General features: G+C 34.0%; 1 protein-coding gene across 3 annotated transcripts in view; it reads left to right on the top strand.

Annotated features, from left to right (window-relative positions):
* Positions 1-19,925, top strand: part of LOC145286224 (WD and tetratricopeptide repeats protein 1-like) — a 104,013-nt gene that overhangs the window by 65,194 nt on the left and 18,894 nt on the right. For all 3 annotated transcript variants that reach the window (XM_080135038.1, XM_080135037.1, XM_080135039.1), the window contains exons 8-13: positions 5,722-5,928; positions 7,799-7,952; positions 10,804-10,986; positions 16,008-16,243; positions 17,131-17,293; positions 18,868-19,060. In XM_080135038.1, coding sequence (XP_079991164.1) covers positions 5,722-5,928; positions 7,799-7,952; positions 10,804-10,986; positions 16,008-16,243; positions 17,131-17,293; positions 18,868-19,060 — 1,136 coding nt within the window. The remainder of the gene's footprint in view (positions 1-5,721; positions 5,929-7,798; positions 7,953-10,803; positions 10,987-16,007; positions 16,244-17,130; positions 17,294-18,867; positions 19,061-19,925) is intronic.

The following is a 19,925-nucleotide window of genomic DNA, read 5'->3' as shown; positions in this document are numbered from 1 at the left end:
GGGTTATTTATCTCCAAGAAACCTTCCTTAAGAATGAGGATAATTTGAATATAAAACCCTATCAACAATATAACTACATTTATAATACAGGACTTAATAATAAAGAAAAAGTAAATCATAAACTAAACGTTTTGGTTTCAATTTTTGGTGGTGGCGCACGAGTCATTTTTGTTTAATGTTTTAAATAATTACTATATATTAGGTTCAATATAATCTATATATATATAAAAGCAAAAATGTGTGTGTGTATTTCTGTGTATGTCCGCAAAAGGCTTTTGTTCATCGGGCTTCTCGGTCAGCTGACTCCTTAATACTTTTTATATGCTGTCTAAATCATAACATCTACGACTTAAGAACAGGGGTCGTGGCTATCTTTAATTTGCCCGACTTTTACGAGCTATTTTCGAGATATTGTCAATTGCCGCGTCTTTGAAAAGCGAATGATGGGGTGGGGGGAAACAGAAACTGGCTTGCAGCGCAAAACTAGGTTAAACATCACGCGACTTAATTTCCTCGCACCTGTTAATTTTGCTTTATAAACATTAACTTATAACAGTTATCACTTTCTCTCCCCTCGTGGCTGAGATGGCTAGGTCTCAGGTTTTTTTCCATTTAGTTTCTACCTTTGTGTCAAGGCTTTGAGGTTCAAGCCTACCTTCCTACTAAAACCTTTTTTTTTTTTTTTTTTGCTTTTACACCTCCAAACACCCGACCAACGTTTTTTTTTTTTAAAAGGGGGTGTTTTGATCTACTACCCCCCCCCCCAACACACACATCTCCAAACACTAGGGCAATGCCAGGTATCCCCCGCTAGTATAATAATAAATACAAAATCTGCATTAATCAAAATATCATATTTAAATATATTTTACAACCGGGCAATGGCAGGCGGCATGCTAGTATTACATAAATTATGTATTTCCATGATTTGATGAAAATAATGATTTTGGCCATGTTTGTTTTGTGACATGTGACTTAAACACAAAGGAAACGAAGAACCTATTGTGTGAGCTAAAATTGCTAATTTTTTATTTTTTTAAACTATTTTCTTTAATAATTTTGTACATTATCATTTTTTTTGTAATATTTGGATAGTTTCATTACTGTGACATGACAATTCGGTAAATATCATTGGTTTCATTTGAAATTCAGTATTTCAATTTTTGAATTTCGCTATAATAATGAAGAACACAATTTTTAAACAATCACCATCTTGTATTCATCGGACTACTGTTCTCATTTTGAGTGTGATTTTCACAACATTTCGGTCGATATAACCTCCGACCTTCTCCAGGTGTATCTTGTCGAATTCTGGAATTTAGATGGAATTTTGAGCAGAACCCTTTATTTATTTCACAGGGGTAGCGTGCTCTTGTTCCATCAGCCATGACTGGATAGAGGTCCTAAGTAATTCGCAAATGTATAAAGATTGAATCTTCAACCTTCAGGAGAATATCACTTTTATAATTGATTTTTCCCAGTACTGTAACCATTGTGTCACAGGTCCTTGCGGACAATTCTAGTACAAATTTTAGGAGCCTTAAACCTATTCATTCCCAAGTTCAACAAGATACACCTGAAGAAGGTCAGAAGTTATATCAACCGAAACGTTGTGAAAATCACACTCAAGATGAGAACAGTAGTCCGATGAATAATAATACAAATAACCAATCCTCATCTCAAAAAATTCAGGAATCACCATCTTTTGTAGTTGCACCCAAATTCATATTTTTTGCTTTGCTAAGCAAACAACTTTTATTTTTTTCTATTTTTTTATTGAAACAAATTTTAATTGAATGCTATAAAAGCATTAACATTTAAAATTAAGATATTAATGCTTTCCAAGCTGAGATTTGAAAAGTAAAACTTTGAGTAATGAATTTTTAATTACATTGCAATACTTTATCCCGTTTCAATATAAATATGGTTTTCATGTATTTTCTTTTATAAAAAAAAAAAAAAATTAGTGCTTGTTTACCTTAGTGATCTTTTTAAACAAACACATTTTAATTAATTTATTTATTGCGGACTATTATCCTCATCTTTCTTAGTTGTTGTTATCAGATAATAAATAAACGTGGATTTAGAAGACCAAAATGTCCAACCTTGATCACCTTTCAAGGCCTTTGGTGCAGTGGATAGATATGTTGAATCTCTACGGTTCCAGGTGAAAATTGTCTGAAAATAGCAGTTTCAATCCTACCTAAAGCCGGCCAGAGGCTTACTTGGCCAAAAACGTGGTGAGACAACAACAACTATGGAAGGCAGTAATTGCTAAGGATGCAGTTAGGAGATTCGGAGTTCCTATCCTGTCGTGGTTACCACCTGATGAAGGCCAGAAGAATAGTTGGCCAAAACGTTGTGAAACAACAACTAAGAAAGATGAGGATAATAGTCCGCAATAAATAAATGATACTCATCTCAATAATGAATTCAAATAAAAATAATATATATGCCATTCAGTACGGACCCAATCATGGAAATGCATTTTAAGTAAAAACATTATTATATACTTAGTGCTATGAAGAAACTAGTATAAATTCCATTAGTATAAATGCCAAAAATTTCAAAAAATAATTATGAGTAAAAATAGAATTAATCAAATTTATCAAATTTTATCATGCATTTTAATGTGAAAGAGTTGTGTGACCAATTCAGTATGACAAACAAGGGAGATAACCTTAAAATTTTTAAGCATAGTATCTGGAAACATAATTGTGGCTGATTTTTTTTATTTAAAATATTTCTAGCACATTATCTACTGGATCATTTTTGGAATTTATACTAATTTCAATATGACACGTAAATACAGAATGTTTTCACCTAAAATGAATTGGTTTAAAAGATCACCAAAAATCCAAATATTTAATCTTATTGATATTTTATTTTGGATTGATATAATTATAAAGGAAAGGAGGGGCGTCACTCTCACTCAATGAACTAGTCTTATTGCCAATCAGATTTTATTTAATAAGAAACTAGCTGGGAGACCCGACGTTGCTTGGGATTGAATGATGATTCATGCATGTTTCACACTCCCACGTTTTTATTGTCAGTGAAATCGCCCATTTTTCAATCAAATCGCTTGGTTGCCCACTCTAGTTAGAGACCCATCGCAATGCACCAGAAGGAAGCTTCTCATGCCTCGCCGCAGTGACTTAGTCTATATTAGTCTATAATATATTACACTGTAGAGAACCTACTGTTGATTTTATAAAATTATTTTTTACATATAATGCTTTGAATTAAAGTTTAAAATGCAATAGTCAAGTATCATGCTTCAATTGTATTCTAAACAAAAACATTAATTTCGAGCGTGCCCCTGTCATATCAGAGAACCTACTGTTGATTTTATATGTCGGGCCTTTCAGATTGTGTGCTAATAAAACTTCTCAAATGCACTTGTGATGTTAAGCTGTGTAAGGTCTTAACTTTGATCAAAAATCGCCTGTTCCTTCTTTCATTGGATTATTTCAATTTTTGATACTTATTGAAGACATTCTGATGCAAAACCTATCTAAGAACACTGCCAGGCATATAAAGTATTTTTGTGTGAAATTTCATAAAAACTGGGCCAGCAGTGTTGGAGTCCATAGGGAATAAACTCTCTCTCGCGTGCGCGCACACATTCCTTTTATATAATAGCAGAGATAGAGATATTCTTTGTATACACCAGTGTTAGATGAATTTTGATTGGCTAAGTAAGTAGCAAGTACTATACATACGAGCTGAACCTGTGTATATTTTTTATGGGAGCATTATGTCAGAGTTTTTGAAAATAACTTGATTACTTTAAAATTAATGGATTTTATACTTTTAGTTTCTGCTTTCGTAATAAAAACAATTAAATAAAAGGTAGTGATCAAAATAAAATATTTAGACAATTAAATAAGGCCATCATGATGCTTTAAAGTGGATTGATAGAGCAAATCCAAAGCTATATAAGAAATCCAGTATAAAATATATAGCATATAAATAGTACAAAATTTTTCTCTTCATTACTGCCGTTTCGTTAATGGGATGATGATTTTATGTTTTCATAAAAATTTTCTTTCTCATCAACTCGTCTGATATGATTTCCATCCGATGTTACCAACAAAAAGTTAATTTTGTACATGATAAACCTGATGCGTTCGTTTGGGGAAAAGAAATTCCATCCCCACGTTGTTACAGGTCGGGAAACAAACGCCAATGTTTCACATATATTTGATGGTTGGACTTCTGAGCATGTGTGTCTTTTCTCCATTCTATACATGTTACATTCGTCTGTCAGTCGCAATTCGTCTCTATTTCTGTTTCACAGTCAACTCTAAAAACTGTCCAACTGTTGTCACAATCAACTCCCATCCGCCGTGAACGGCATCTAGTTGTCAATCCAACTGTCTCCTCTGCGTTGGTATCTGAGGTCGCCCCCGCTCCCACCCCGGCTACCGGAAGCTGCCCTTCCCTTGTTTTATCTGTAGGTTTCTATTGTCATTGTCAAATCTAAAAGAATCAATCTAAAAATACCTACAGATTCATTGTTTGCTACTTCCTATCTATTGTTGATTGTAGGATATTTCCTATTCCTTTGTCTATTGCCTCCCTCTCAGCACTTAGTGACTCAAATCCACCTCAGGTCCACTTTATAGTATCACAATGGTAATGATGCTTTAATCCCAAAAACCTCATCTGATGAAAGCTTTGTTGGAAGTAATGCTGCTGTACAAGCAAGTTATTGTATAAAATTTTGTTATACATATGGATTGATATTTTCATTTTTTTTTTTTTTTTATATATTTTTAAATGAAGCTATAATAAATATAAAAATATTATAAAGTAAATAATATGATTACATATACATGACCAAGAGGAGGCGAATGATAAATAGTATAATGTATTTGTCTGGTTATTTATGCTAAGTATTTATACTAATTTTAAAAATATACTATTATATAAAAGTCACTTTGTGTGTGTGAGTGAGTTCCTCATAGGTTCCAAAATGGCTGTTTATCTTTTGCAAATGTTATACAAAGGTAATTTATATGTCTGGCAGTGTTCTTAGATATGTTTTGTACAGAAATTCATTCCATATGTATAGAAACTCGAAAAAATATGATCCTGAAAATATTATAGATAAAAAACAAATTTTACAGGTGAATTTTTATACGTTACACTGGCAAGGGAGATAATAAAAACTTAGCAAATAACTTGTTCTTAAAAAGCAAAAAAAAAAAAAGATTTATTGATATCTAGAGATATAGCTTAGTGGTAGAGCATTTGACTACAGATCGAATGATCCCCTATTCAAGCGTGGGTGTACCTCACTATTTTATTTTAATTTTTTTTTTTTATTAATGCGTTCAATGTATGATAAAAGAAGAGGTACCATTTAAAATTGCTGCAAATCACTTCTTCATTTGCATATTTTAAAACTAAACATTAATCGGAAGTAACTTTTCCAGGGTATTTATCGTCAAACCCAAATATCAGCTGACATGATAATGTTAAACAAACACAGACGGAATTTGATTTGATGTCATTTTTTTCCTTTTTATTTTTTGCAAATTAGTCCACCGGGCCAATTATTCCTGGTAATATATAATATTCAATAGCTAATTTATTCTATAATAATACATACGCAATCTACATAAATTAAAATATATTTAAGTGTATTGTACGACTGGGCAATGCCAGACGTCCAGCTAGATTTAAAAAATATCTCTTTCTGTTTTTTGCCAGGCCATCTTCCCCAGAAGCAAACGGATTACCGAAAGCGATACCGTACGTTAGCGTCCACCTATGTTACGTACAGTCCAGATGGGTCAGAACTGTTGGTGAATTTAGGTGGTGAACAGATTTACCTTTTTGATGTAAATAAGAAGAGAAGCCCACAGAAATTTGATATGTCATTGGTCCTTGGAAAAAACACAAATGGCATCGTTAAAGGTACCAAAAAATGTTTTTTGATTATCATTTATGATAACGAATACTAATAAAAATGAAATTGTCTAGTGTTCAGGTATTCTACAACTTATCAAAAGTACATATATAGATTTTTTGGGGTCAAAGAGAAACACTATACTTGATGATGGTTTCCAGTTTTTAATATCAGAAATAGACAAGCCATGTGTATCAAAAAAAAAAAAAACTATTACCCATTATATTTTAGGTTGAATAGTTTTGTTTTTTTCTCTTTTAGTGAGAGGGTCAATTAATACATTGTTTTTACTATTTTTTTAATTAACACATTAGAAAATCAGGCGCGTCTTTGTTATAAGGACGAAATCAGAAAATAAAAAAATGAATTTTCATTAAAAAGAAACTAATGGTATCTACTTACATTTTATATCGGTTTCAACTAAAAACAATGTTATCTATTTAATTGTCATTTTTTTGGTTTTTTTTGCACAGAAGGAGCATAGAAAACATCTCAAAACGATGATTTTTTTTATTATTATTGTTCAATTCATGTGGCACCCAGTTATCCAACTTTTTTGACTTCCCTATTTGCTTTAAATGGCAAACGACTGTTGAGTGGTCGACCTCGAGTTCAACAGCAACTTCTCGTGTGGTTTTGCGAGGATCGGCTTCAATTAAAGTTTTCAAGTGTTTATCATCCGCAGTTGGCCGGCCGCGATTGTTTTCATCTTTGAGGCTCTCGTTATCATTGCAAAATTTCTTGAACCACCGTTGTGCCACACGTTCGCTAGTGGTTCTTGGGCCAAATGCATCATTGATATCATGAGCTGTCTTGGCAGCTTTTCAGCCTAGTTTGAACTAGAACAAGAAAATCGTTCAGATTTGATTTTTGTCTATGCTGTCAAAAGCCTGCAAGAAATGAATGAAGAGATTGAGAACAGTAACAACATGACTCGATAGAGCGTAAAACGCACTTCAAAATGATATATAACATGGCTATATATATCAATGAATTCAGAACCCATATATAAAAGTAACATGTGAGAAAACGATATTGTTTTTGCACCAACCTAATATAAACGTGAAATTTCTTTGAAAACTATTTCCAGTAATAAATAATTTTCTATCTTATCGTTTTTCGTAATTTTTGGATATGTTATTAAATTCAACATGACAATTAAGTAAATATCATTGATTTTACTCGAAATTCATTTGATTTTCGAATTTCACTCTTGATAAGAAGTGTTGAAAATCAAACTGGTTGCAAATTGTAACCTCCAACCTTTTTCAGGTATATATTGTCTAACTCTAGAATCTTTCCTTCGAACTTAGGAATCTGCACAAAATTTTGAATGGAACCCTTTATTTAATCCACAGATAGCATGCTCTCATTCCATCAGCTATGAGTGGGTAGAAGTCCGAAGTAATTCACTATTGTATTTTGAGTATTGCCCATGCTGAGAATTGAACCTTCAACCTCCAGAAGTGTAACTAACAACTGAATTTTACCAAGTACTTTATCCACTATGTTGTCACTGATCCAATCCCCAGTGAGTGAAAATAATGCTCAAGATGAGGACAGTAGTCCAAATAATACATATAGCTGACTTGTTTATGAAGAAACCAAAATTCATTCTGGTGGATTTAAATTATAATTAAATTGTATTTTTTAAAATGGTTTATAAAAATTTCGACTTTTGCATTTTTGATTTTAATAAATAATTGAATAATAAATAATTGGAAATAAAAAAAAAGAAAAAAGATAAAGTGAAAGTCACGTAGAGGCGAGAAACACAAGGATTTGCATTTATTCTTCTTGTCAGTCTTGAAAAATTTTTTTTTTTTCATACGTTTTATTAAATCTTTTATTCTTAAAAATTTATTTACTGTTCCACAGAGGCAGCATTCTCAAACAATGGTTTCAGTTTCCCCCACCGAACTGGTACGAATGGGTATAAACCAAATTGTCCAACGTCCTCCACTTCCTCTTGGCCAACTTCACTACAAACGGAAGATGAGTCAGAAAAATATAAAAATAGAAATGGAAGAAGGTGAATGCTTTTTTTTCTCACAGTATAGTATTTGTTCTTCAGATGTTGCACTTCAATTTATTGTCTCTGTCAGTGGAGAAGTCCTTCACGACTGAAACAATTTTTGTTCCTTTTCTCCACGTTAAAAAACGACCCTGGTGTCTAACTTTGTCCTGTGGGGAGGCATTGTAAATAGGAACATGGACTGCAGAATTAGAAAACTGCATTCAACAACCTTTATGAAGCCATGTGTAACCCTCTTTCAACAATCGCTGGCCCTAATGCTTGTTTCCATGTTTTTCTCTTTCATATCATATTCCTCTTCACGTTTTGGTCGTGTTGTCTTCCCACATTGGCAAAGGCCAAGGGAGCAATCACTGGTTTACAAGTAAACAAAAAAAATTCTCCCCACTCTTTATCTGTGCCTAAACCTAAACGTAGATTCCATGAACAAAGCTTCTTTCTTAGAACTGCACGCCTGTGGAATTGTCTTCCGTTTTCCTGTTTTCCGGCTGACTACAATATGGTTGTGTTCAAGTCTAACGTAAATAAGTTCTTGATGAGCCGTTCCATATAAGTTATCAAATTTACCAAATTTTCATTACTAATGATTACTATATTGTCCAATTTCTACAGTACACTCTTTAACCCTTATCCTTGAGTGGCCTCTTGGCCTTGATAATGTGGTGATGCCTATGTAAAAAAAAAAATAAAATAAAAAAAAAATAAAACAATGCAAACTCACAGAAGAAAACACAGACTCTGACACATTGCATGTAGATCAATTGTACTCTGGGTGTATATGTGATATCATTACAGAAAAGGACCCTCCAAATGCTATCTTCTACACCTTAGTTATCTATCGAGGCCATCACTGTCAGTTGGTTGAAGTCAACTCATCTCGAGTCTGCTAAAGTCCCAAACTGAAAACTGTCTCTAAACTAACTCTGACTCCTAAATTTATTGACTCAAAATCGGAAATCCTATGTTTGATCTTTTGTCTTACTCACAGCCACATCTGATTAATAGAAACTGATTATTTCTGCACTTACCCTATCAGGCAAGAGTGACTGATTATTCAGAAACTGACCATAGACTGTGAGGCGTCTTCCTGCCTTGAGAGTTCCCAAGAGTTCTGCAGGCTCTCATCGTCTTTTTATTCATCTCACTTTTGTTCTGCTAAGAAATTCTTTCCGCCCGTCGTTGAGATCTTGGCTTTGACCAATTGGGATATGTCCATTGTAGCATACACCTCCATGGCCAACTTTTCATTTATTATGTCTATACCTACAAATGCTTTATATTTTTAACTAATGACAATAAGCTAACACTAAACAATGCAAAACCAAAATTAAATGAAACGAAATTGCTCCAGTCATGAATATTCCAAAGTACCATTTTTTTTTTCCTTTTTTAAAGATTTCATTGCTGAAATCTTTTGGGTGGGGTGACCCTATTTGAGAAAACTATTCAATTGCAATGAATGCATCTTTGTCTTTTAACTAATCTCATTTGCTATACTTTTGCTCTGCTAATGAATCCTTTCCTTCCATTATTGGGGGTCTTTGCTCAATTAGACGACTTCAGAGTTGTTATATTTATTAACACATGAAAAGGCATGAACACGCACACCTCTTAAGCTATTTATACAGTATCTGAAACAGTTTGTTCACATGAATTGCTTTGTATATGTATCGTGCATATATTTGAATTTGAAAAGAAACCATAACTCTTTGGTGCCATTTTTTTTTTATATTGTAACTATTGACTAGCTATTACCCGGCATTTCCCAGAAACCTACTTGTATTTTTAGCAGCATTCATACTGGTTGGGTTGATCCAGCTTCATCCTTGGTGTTCATCACATCTCAAACCATAGATGCCCACACTCAACAGTTTTGAGTATAGTCTGGAGATGACTACCAGTCATGATTCGACTGTCAAAGATAAACCACATTCAGGCCTTAAGTACATTGCAAGGTCCTCCTTGATGTAGTGTGATACTCTGGACTGTCTTCCCCTCAGCCAGGACCCCAGACAATGGAAGGAAATGATTCACCAAGGTAAAAGTGATAGGAAATGGGATGAGTAGTGACACTTAGGATTTCTGGTCCTGAGTTAATGTATTTAGGAGGCAGAGTTAATTTATAGCAGTTGGTTAGAGTTGAGTTTGCAGACAAGAGCAGATGGCAGTAGATGCAAGGAAGCAGGCAGAGCTCAGCAGATGAGATTAGCTGATCAACCATCCAACAATATCTTGACCGCTATCAACAGATAATTTTGGGAGTCGTTTTTTGATATTGATGGTATCTCACACACTCAGAGCACAACTGATTTATTCACAATATATTGAGATGTGTTTTCTCTTGTGCATTTCTACTGCTTTTATTGTAAAAACATGCACATTATCTGTACAATTGCCAAGACGACACAACCAAAATTGAAACAAGAAAAAGATGGAGAAAGTCACAGTACACAAGTGTCGGGGGTCTGCAATTGTCAAAGGGCAGCATATAGCCTTACAGTAGTATTTGCCATGAAAGATATTTCTTTTGGGTTTGTTTACTGAAAGGGACTTAAATCCTGCCCTGAATAACGACATAGGTTAAAATATCGAGAAATATTTCATAGGTAAAAAGAAATTAAAAAAAAAAACTGTTAGCAGTGGTGTGAAGGAATAAATTTAAAAAACAAAAAAGGAATTACTAAAGTTTTTTTTTTTTTTTTTTTCATACCATTTTCCATTTGCATGAAGACATGAACCTTATTTTATTCCAACTTCAACAAGATTTGTTAAATTTCCTGCATGTGTGTGTTTTTTTTTTTTTTCTTTTTAAAAAAAGAGGCTATTTCTTGTTTTCTCTTCTGTATAGGCTTAAACGAGATTCCAAACATCTGTCTCCGCCCGTGGAAGCTCTCAAGCGGAAGGCCAACAGCTATTTTGAGAAAAACCAATGTACAAAAGCCATCATTTTATACAACCAAGCCATCACGATGATGCCTCATGCGTCTGTTCTTTATGGCAACAGGGCAGCAGCCTACATGAAAAGGAAATGGTATGTAACGAACAGACATCGTTTGCTTTCTCCTTTTTCGTAATGTTAACCTTTAATCTAGACATACCAAAATTAGTTTTAAGTTAGATTATGACCAGGTTTGGTGATTGGTCAAGTGAAGTAGATGCAAAGTTATACGCAAACAAATAAATGTAATTATAAACTCTACAGAAAACATAACTTTGCTGGTAGAGGTAATAAATGTAATTAGTATAATAATAATAACAATAATAATAGATATTTTGGATATTTTAAGTTTAAAGCTAATTAGAATAATTAAAATGGATTTTGAAACATAACTCAATCCCAAAACTGAGGAATATTTTAGTATGTATTTTTGTGTGACAAAAATATATAGGAAAACAGCATTAGCAAAATAAACATTGATTGACTCAGCTTTAGTCATTTATTCATTTTGTGACTCCCGTGATTTTGTTGTTGACATTCGTTTCTCCCCTAATATGTTTTTAGTTAGGATTCTTCATAGAAAGGCATTGAGTACTTATGGGAGGAACCATGTAAAGGTTGCCAACATCCTAAGTGAAAGTGTTTCTGTGGAATGAGCTTAGCACCTCAGGTTGTCAGTTTGTGTGGTTAACCAATTAGCCACCATCACCTCCCTCTAGTATAATAATAGGCATTTTGTGTATTTTAAAGTGTACATGTTGCTGTAAATGTTTTTTTTTTTTTTTCTTTTCTCACACAAAGCATAAGCAAAGCTCTACATTTGCAAGTGATTTTTCAAAGTGATAACGAGAAATAATAAAACGCTTATCTTTTGGCAATTGTATTTCTTTCACTGACAATCTTCCAAAGCTCACTACTGAGTGAAAAATATCTTTTCAACTTTGTTCGTTTTATTAAAAAAAAAAGTTAAATCATTTAAACAGTAAAAGTTTAATAGAACAATGTACTTTTTTTTTTGTTAACGAAGGCTGTTTAAAAAAATATCTAAAGAAATCACAATGTTTATACCTTTAAGTACCAACATGAAATTTGTTATATATTTAGAATGACACTTATTAAAACAACACTGAAAAATCTTTATGATGTACATACTCGTCACAGTACGAAGATGTCATATTCTAAAAATCATGTGAGTTTGGTTAGTAACTTTTCTATTTGGCTAGTAAATGAAAATATTTAGTTGTCAAAGGTCAACTAAAGATAAATTTGTCCATAGAAGAGATGTTGTGAGCCTGTCTCTGCTCTATTGTTATTTTCACAGCAAGTGCTCATCTGAGCTTCAATCTATGGTCCCCCACCTCGTCAAACTTTCACGAAAAACACTCATCTAGCCAAAACCACTATCAGTAATTTCCCACACTGTTTATCTGTGCCTAAACCTAAACGTATATTCCATGAACAAAGCTTCTTTCTTAGAACTGCAGCCTGTGGAACTCTTCCGTTTGCTTGCTTTCCAGCTGACTACAATTTGATTGTCTTAAGCCCAACGTGAAAAAGTTCTTGATGAACCATCCCCCTAAGTAATCCAATTTACAAAATTTCCACTTCTTATGTATGTCCATTAACCCTTATTCTCGAGTGGCCTTGATAAGTGGTGACTCCTTTGTAAAAAAAAAAAAAAATAAAGCCCTAATCAGGCTACTATTTCGGATTGTCTGATAGGGGACTGTGGGGAGTTAAGCAGCAAGATATCTATTTGCATTATATTTAAATTTTTCCTGATTAGTATAGTCAAGGAAACAGGAAACACTGATGGGATTCCAAAGTCTAGCAGTTTAACAGAGAAACTATTATGGGTATAGTGCTTACTTACTGGTATCTAGGGAACTCAACAGTGAAGAGGTGGGATTTTGCTGCTTGTTGGAGTTTATTATTTTACAGATAAGCAAAAGTGAAATCTATAGGATAAGCGATTTTGTTTTAAATTCTTTATTTTGTTGAGTTGAGGTAGTGTTTCTACTTTGTGTTAAAATTATACACGACTAGCAAGAACTATATTGTATATACCTGTTATATTTATTATCTAGTTATTCTGGTAGTATGTAGTTTCTTAATATATCTTCGTAGGAGGAGGGTAGGGGGTCTACCTCCAAAACTCTGGTAAAAGTTGGTAGCATATTTCCATTTTACGATACATTCAGTTCAAATGCAGATCCCACAATATTATTGTACTATTTTTGAATGAAACAGATACTACACTTTGATCCGAGATCAAAGGTCAAGAATGTTATTTTAGTTCAGGTTTCACATTCAACACAACAGCAACATCACATGATGTTTTCAAATTTGCTTTTTTTTGTTGTTTTTTGCATGTTCGGTGATGAGGAGGAGCTCATCTAAAGAAAAAAAAAGGTGTCAAGGGTGATAATACAAATAATCGTCTTAAAAGTTTATTATAGAGAATTCATTTTAAAATTTGAAAAACAGTTATTAGCAAAAAATGTTTTCGCTGTTTATACATAAGGTGGCAGGTGATTATTTCCATGCAATTCGAAATAAATTAACAGGAAAACACTTATATAGACACACACACACACACACACACACACATCTGGCAAAACTAGGTATCTACACCAAAAATTGGGGAAAATGATGCAGTAGAATTTTAACTGAAAATAAAAATCAGTTTTATCGTATTTTGCCAATCTGCGATAATAGTAAAAATACCCGTAAAGCAGGGGAAGATAACTTGGTCAGTCATTTAACCAAGAACCAGGTAATTATGAATGGTGGATCAGCAAAATACGTAAACTGACTTTTATCTTTAACTAGTGAGGGGTACCCGGCGTTGCCCGGGTGTTTGTAGGTGTGTGTGAAAAAAAACAGGTGCCCGTGAAAAAAAACGAAGCCTTGACGCGCAGTTGGAAAATAATAAAGTGTGAAAAAAAAACAGGTGCGCGTTTTTGATTGACGTGACGGCGATAGGTATTCAGCAGTTAGCATTTTGTGTGGGACAGTTTTTAATGAGGTCAATAAATCAGTTTGTTTGTTTTTAAAAACCCGCTCCCTCGTCTCAAAATGAAAGCTGCCGTCTGATATGACGAAGTCGACATTGACCAAACGTTCACTGGCTCTGGGCCTGTGATTAGAGTCGAGTTTCGCTTTTTGTTTATACCGAAAATCGAATGTAACGCGTGCCGATGCGGGAAATGTGGAATAATTAACGTTTGAAAGTCAATAAAATTAAATAGACAGGCGAGCTCCGTGGTTAACTGCGAGATATTACAATTTATAGATGATATAAAAAGTTTTAAGAAGTTGTGAAGCGAGCGAGCGCTTCTCTGAAAGAAGCCTTTTGTGGACATCGAGGAAAAGTGTACATACATACATGCATACATTTTCGCTTTTATATTTATAGATTAAAATTTTACTTAATTTTAAAAAAATTTTGTAATGTGATTTTTTTTTTCTTAGTTGATATTTTGATATTTACAATTTTTTTTTTTTTTTTTTTTTTTTTTTAATGAGTTACCACTTATCACGGCTAAAAGCCATTCAAAAATAAGGGATGGATAGATTGACAGTTGAATGATATTGATTATTATGAGAGGATTGTCGGGTTAGTTGGTAATATATGCATCAAGGAGGCACAAGTGCTATGAGTTAGTCAGAGCATGTTCCATTAAACTACTAGTAAAACAGACACAGGGATGCAACATTAGTGATGGGACAGAGGTTTAAGCTTGGTTGATAGTGCAGAACCTCTTAGGTTGGAGACTCGTATTTGGACCTTGTCTAAGAGGAAGAGATAGATGCACCAGCATTTGCAGACTTGGCAACAGTACTGTATGAATGGGCAAATGGTGGCTTTATAGAGATATAGGATACTCTCAGGTGTGTGAAGTTTTCTAGCCCACCTTCTTTGCAGTAGCCTTGGCAATGTCCTACATGTATTTGTTTCAATTCATGTTGCCTGTGAACGTTAAGCCAAAGACTTTGAACGATTAGCTCACGTGGAATGTTATTAGTAGGGCTATGACAACAGCATATTCTTTTCATTGTTTTGACTCTCGAGCATGTATCCATTGATATCTTATATGCTTTTATATAAAGTGATGTGGTTCTTGGTTGATTAACTGTGCCGGATATATACTCGAGTCAAAACAATGAAAAGAATATACTGTTGTCATAGCTCTAGTTATTAGTTATGGCAATTGGTGCTTGAGAAGGTTTCTTATAATAATTAAATGGAAAGAAGCTTAGTCTGAGTAGCATTAAATACTATCATCCATTTACGTCCTCATTCCAGTACAGACTGAAACATGAAATTTTAATCTTAGTAAGAGACTATAAAAATAGTGCATAGTTAGAAATATGCAAAAGAAAAAAAAATCATAAATGAAGAGATTTATTCTTTAAGGGCAGATAACCTTTGTAAGCAATTACAGAGCGATAGTATCTTGATTTAAGCACTGGTTCCTATTAACTCACTGATTTGGCTTCAAGAAGAATACCAAACCTATAAAAATCTTATGTCCACTAAGTAAATGATTTCCAAAGAAATGGTAATGTAGCTTAAGTGATGACTTGGCCAGAGATCAGTTAGTTTGGAAGTCAATTTCTAAAAGCCATCCAACACATGTCATATAAATTAATATTAAATCAAATAGGATGATGATGTTGAAATCAAAGATGTAAATGAATATGAAATGAAAACTTCTATATGCCGTTTTTTTTTTTTGTTTTTTTTTTAATTTTTTTGTTTTTTTTTAAATTTTTTTTCTCCTGCTTGTTTTTGATGAGCAAAGCTTCTTTATTAGAACTACACACCTATGGAATTGTCTTCCGTTTTCCTGCTTTCCAGCTGATTACAATATGGTTGTCTTCAAGTCTAACGTAAACAAGTTTTTGATGAGCCGTTCCATATAAGTTAACAAATTCACCAAATTTCCATTACTAACGATTACTATATTGTCCAATTTCTACTGTACACTCTTTAACCCTTATCCTCGAGTGGTCTCAAGGCCTTGATAAGTGGTGATGCCCATGTAAAAATAAACAAAAAAACTGCTGTATGAATTGTTTCCCAGCAATGTACTTCTCTCTTGTTTCAGGGATGGTGATCTCTATGCTGCATTGCGAGACTGTAACAGTGCTCTTCAGCTTGACTGCAACTATCTAAAGGCGCACTATCGCCTTGCCCGATGCCTCTATGAACTCTCATGGTCGCAAGAGGCACATGACTGCCTGCAGCAATTCAAAACCAAATTTCCGGATTATGCTAAGAATAGTGCCTGTGAGGCCCTTGACCGAGATATCAAAGCAGCCATGTTTTCAAAGACGGATCATGGTAAGTAGAGCAAAAGAGAACACAAATTCTGGATTTTATATGATTCTGTATAACGTAGGAGTTTTGTTGCAGATTATTTGGCCAGTTGTGTACAAATCGCAAGGCCGTTAGGAGTCTTCTACCATGTCTGAAAGTAACACAATATTCAACGGGTGAGATCAGAGACGCACCGCTGTACAACTCATGCTCTCTACCGATCCAAGTTATAACAACAGGATCGTTGCCAGCACCCCCAAAATGCAAATCCGAATGGTTCAACACTTGGGGACACAGCTCAACAAAGTTTCTGGCTACGGTCCTGGTCTTTGGTGTGGTTTCAAGTGAGGTCCACATCTTGCCACTTCACATCTTTGAAGTTGGCTTCAAAGTCAACACCAAAGTGTACCTGGATATGCTGTAGAATGTGGCAGACTGTAGGTGTGGCAGCAGGACTCTGCACCGGCCCACAAGTTCAAAGAGACCCAAGCTTGGCTTCAGAATGAGTGCTACGACTTTGTACCTTTCTCTCACTGGGCCCTACCTCAACCTGAACCCGCTAGACTACTTTGATCATATGTTGAGAACATCACCAACATTACCTCCCACAACACCACAACTAGCCTGATTGGCACCATCTGTTGAGTATTCACCGAGCACTTTCCATTATGATGAGAAAAAAGCATGAATACTTTTTCTCTTTATTTTTTAATGAAATTTTTTTTTTAAGTTTATCTTGTAATTTTGTTGATTGTCATAAGGATTTTTTTAATGAAATTTTTTTTGTTTTAAATTCATCCTGGAAATTTGTGTTGATTGTCATAAGGTTTTTTTTAATTAAATTTTTTTTTGTTTAAATTTATCTTTTAATGCTGATTGTCATAAGGATTCTTGTGCTTTTTATCCTTCAGATGATTCTGAGACGGGCAAGAGCGAGTCTTCCTCCCGAAAGAAAGTGGCAGCCATTTCTGAACAAGAGAAAGTTTGGCGTGATGATGCATACGATTACGAAATGAGATTCTGTGGACACTGTAACACGACCACGGACATCAAAGAGGCAAACTTTTTTGGAAGGTAGGAAAATACCTTTTACCATTACCCTCATCCCCAACTGATTTTTAACCAGAACATTAATCCTTAAAATATATCCGAAAGTCGTTTCAAAAGTAAGACCTCTTTTCACAATTTTAGCTTCCTTGAAAAAAGCAAACCTGTACAAGAAAATATAACTGATTCAACAAAAATACCCAAAAGAACCTGACAACCAGTTAATGATCCAAAGAGTCTGATTTGATCCAACGAATGATTTGAAGAACCTAATTTGCTTTAACAAATAATTACAATACAAACAAAAAAAATCTGTTCTAATTCAATAAATGATTTGGTATCAAATGATCCACAGTAGTTGGTAAACCATAAAACCAGACCCCAATTATAACTATATTCAATCATCAACAAGAAAAATATTTAAAACAATATATTTATATTTATTTATATATATAAATAACTTAACAAACCGCATTCATACACTATAAAGAATCAATAAAATTATTATTTGGCATAAAATGATCCAAGGAGAGTTGGCTTGCTGTAAAAACCAACAAAACAAATAAACCAAACTTTCACGTTTGTCTCTCTCTCTCTTCATATATATATATATACACACACACAATCCTGTTGATACAGTGTTCTTGTTAGATCATTGAAGTTAAGAAACATTGAGCCTAGTGAGTATCAGATAGGTTACCATTTGGGAATACCAGGTGCTGTATACAGGAGGGCATCATCTACTCTATATATGCGACAGAGAACTGCTTGTAAATTTGATGTTCCTTAGAATATCCTCCTTTGAACCAAGCTGGTTCAACCCGCCTAGGGTGAATGCCATTTCATATTACTCCATATTATATATATATATTAGGACTTAGTCATATTACACAATTAGACAAAATTATTTGTATTATTTGAATTCTTTAGACTACTATTCTCATCTTGAGTGTTATTTTCACAAAGTTTCTGTCTATGAAATCTCCAATCTTCTTTAGATGTATCTTGTCAAATGTTGAAATCTTTCTGTCTAACTCGGAAATCTACACAAAATTTTCAACAGAACCTTTTATTTGCATTTTATTCCATCAGCAATGACTTGAAATCGCCTGCACTGAGGATTGAACTTTCAACCCTAAGAAGAGTGTAACTTAGAACTAAATTTTACCAAGTACTTTTATCAATTATGCCATGGGTCCTTGTGCACATTTCTAGTAGGAATTTTAGGAACCTTAAACCTTGTTTTTAGATGTACAATCTTACTACTTATCACTATATTCCTGCATATTACATATATATTATAAATTAAATTATGTTATAATTTTAAGAACAATACATGTGCCGCTCCTCATTTGGGGGTACCAAATTGGTCAAAGGGGAAATTATTCCCAACTTGCATTTAGGTAAAAATACACTTTTGTATAAATAATTGAATTCGTTCAAAAAGTATCGCTAACAAAAACAAATAATCAACATATATATAATTAATGGTTAATATGATGTATTCATCAAAGACATTGGTTTTAAATTGTCTTTGATTTAAGAATTTCTGTTGTCTTTTCTTCATCTGTTTTTCCTCTTTTTTGTTTTATTCACTCCAGCAATGGGCAATATATTGTGGCTGGCTCTGATGATGGTTCGTTCTTTATCTGGGAGAGGAGCACGACCAATATCGTGCGGGTACTTCATGGGGATGAATCTATCGTCAATTGTTTACAACCGCACCCAAACTACTGCCTTCTGGCTACGAGTGGAATTGATCCTGTTGTACGATTGTGGAGTCCACGAGCTGAGGTAAGTTCCCTTTTTTTTTTTTTGACTTGCTTGCATTATTTCATTGCTTGAACATTTTTGTTATTTGACTGACAACAAAACAACAAATTTTTCTAGAATGGAATTAAAGGAGTTTTATTTGTGGTTTATTTTTATTTATTTTTTTTTTTATTACATTTTCACCCCAAACAAGGCAAATTGCCACTTTGGTGTAGGGGGCTACTATCAGGGGCAACACTACTGGGGTACTATGTAGGAATTTGGGCAGCAAGGTGTCGGTTCACGTTACACTTGAACTTCTGCACGTCAGTACTGTTGGGGAAGCAGGGACCTGGAATGGAATTCCAAAGTCTAGCGGTTCTAGGGAAGAAACTATTGGAGTAAAAAGATCTTTTACATCTAGGGATCTCTACAGTGTGGGGGTGGGATTTAGCAGCCTGTCGGGAATTTCTTTCAATTGATATTATTCACTTGAATAGTTAATATTGGAATTTTGGGATTGGAGCTTCTGGCTGCAATGAGTGATGAGCTAGCATCATGGCACTTGGAATGCTTCACCATCACAATTTTTTTTTTCTTGTATTGTAACAAGATTTGTCATTTATGATATAAAATCTTAACCTGTCTGTTTAAATGTATGTATGTATGTATGTCTCACAAAAACTTTCGACAGATGACAGATTTTCACGAGATTGATATTATTTTGAAGCTCAACCCTTTGGATGACAAATATCGAAAAATTGACAAACAAAATTTATTTCTTCACCTTCAACTGAGCACTTTTCTACAGGGAGGGGTCACTTTTTTGCTGATATTTTTGAAAGTCATCACCTCTTTTCGATTGTTTAGCCTTAATTTAAACCTACGTCACTTCCGGTTTGGCGAT

This window comes from Euprymna scolopes, chromosome 10, assembly GCF_053919585.1.
Source record: "Euprymna scolopes isolate OS-2025 chromosome 10, ASM5391958v1, whole genome shotgun sequence".
NCBI lineage: Eukaryota > Metazoa > Mollusca > Cephalopoda > Sepiida > Sepiolidae > Euprymna > Euprymna scolopes.
Note: the sequence above shows the minus strand (reverse complement) of the source record. Positions and strands in the feature narration are given on the sequence as shown.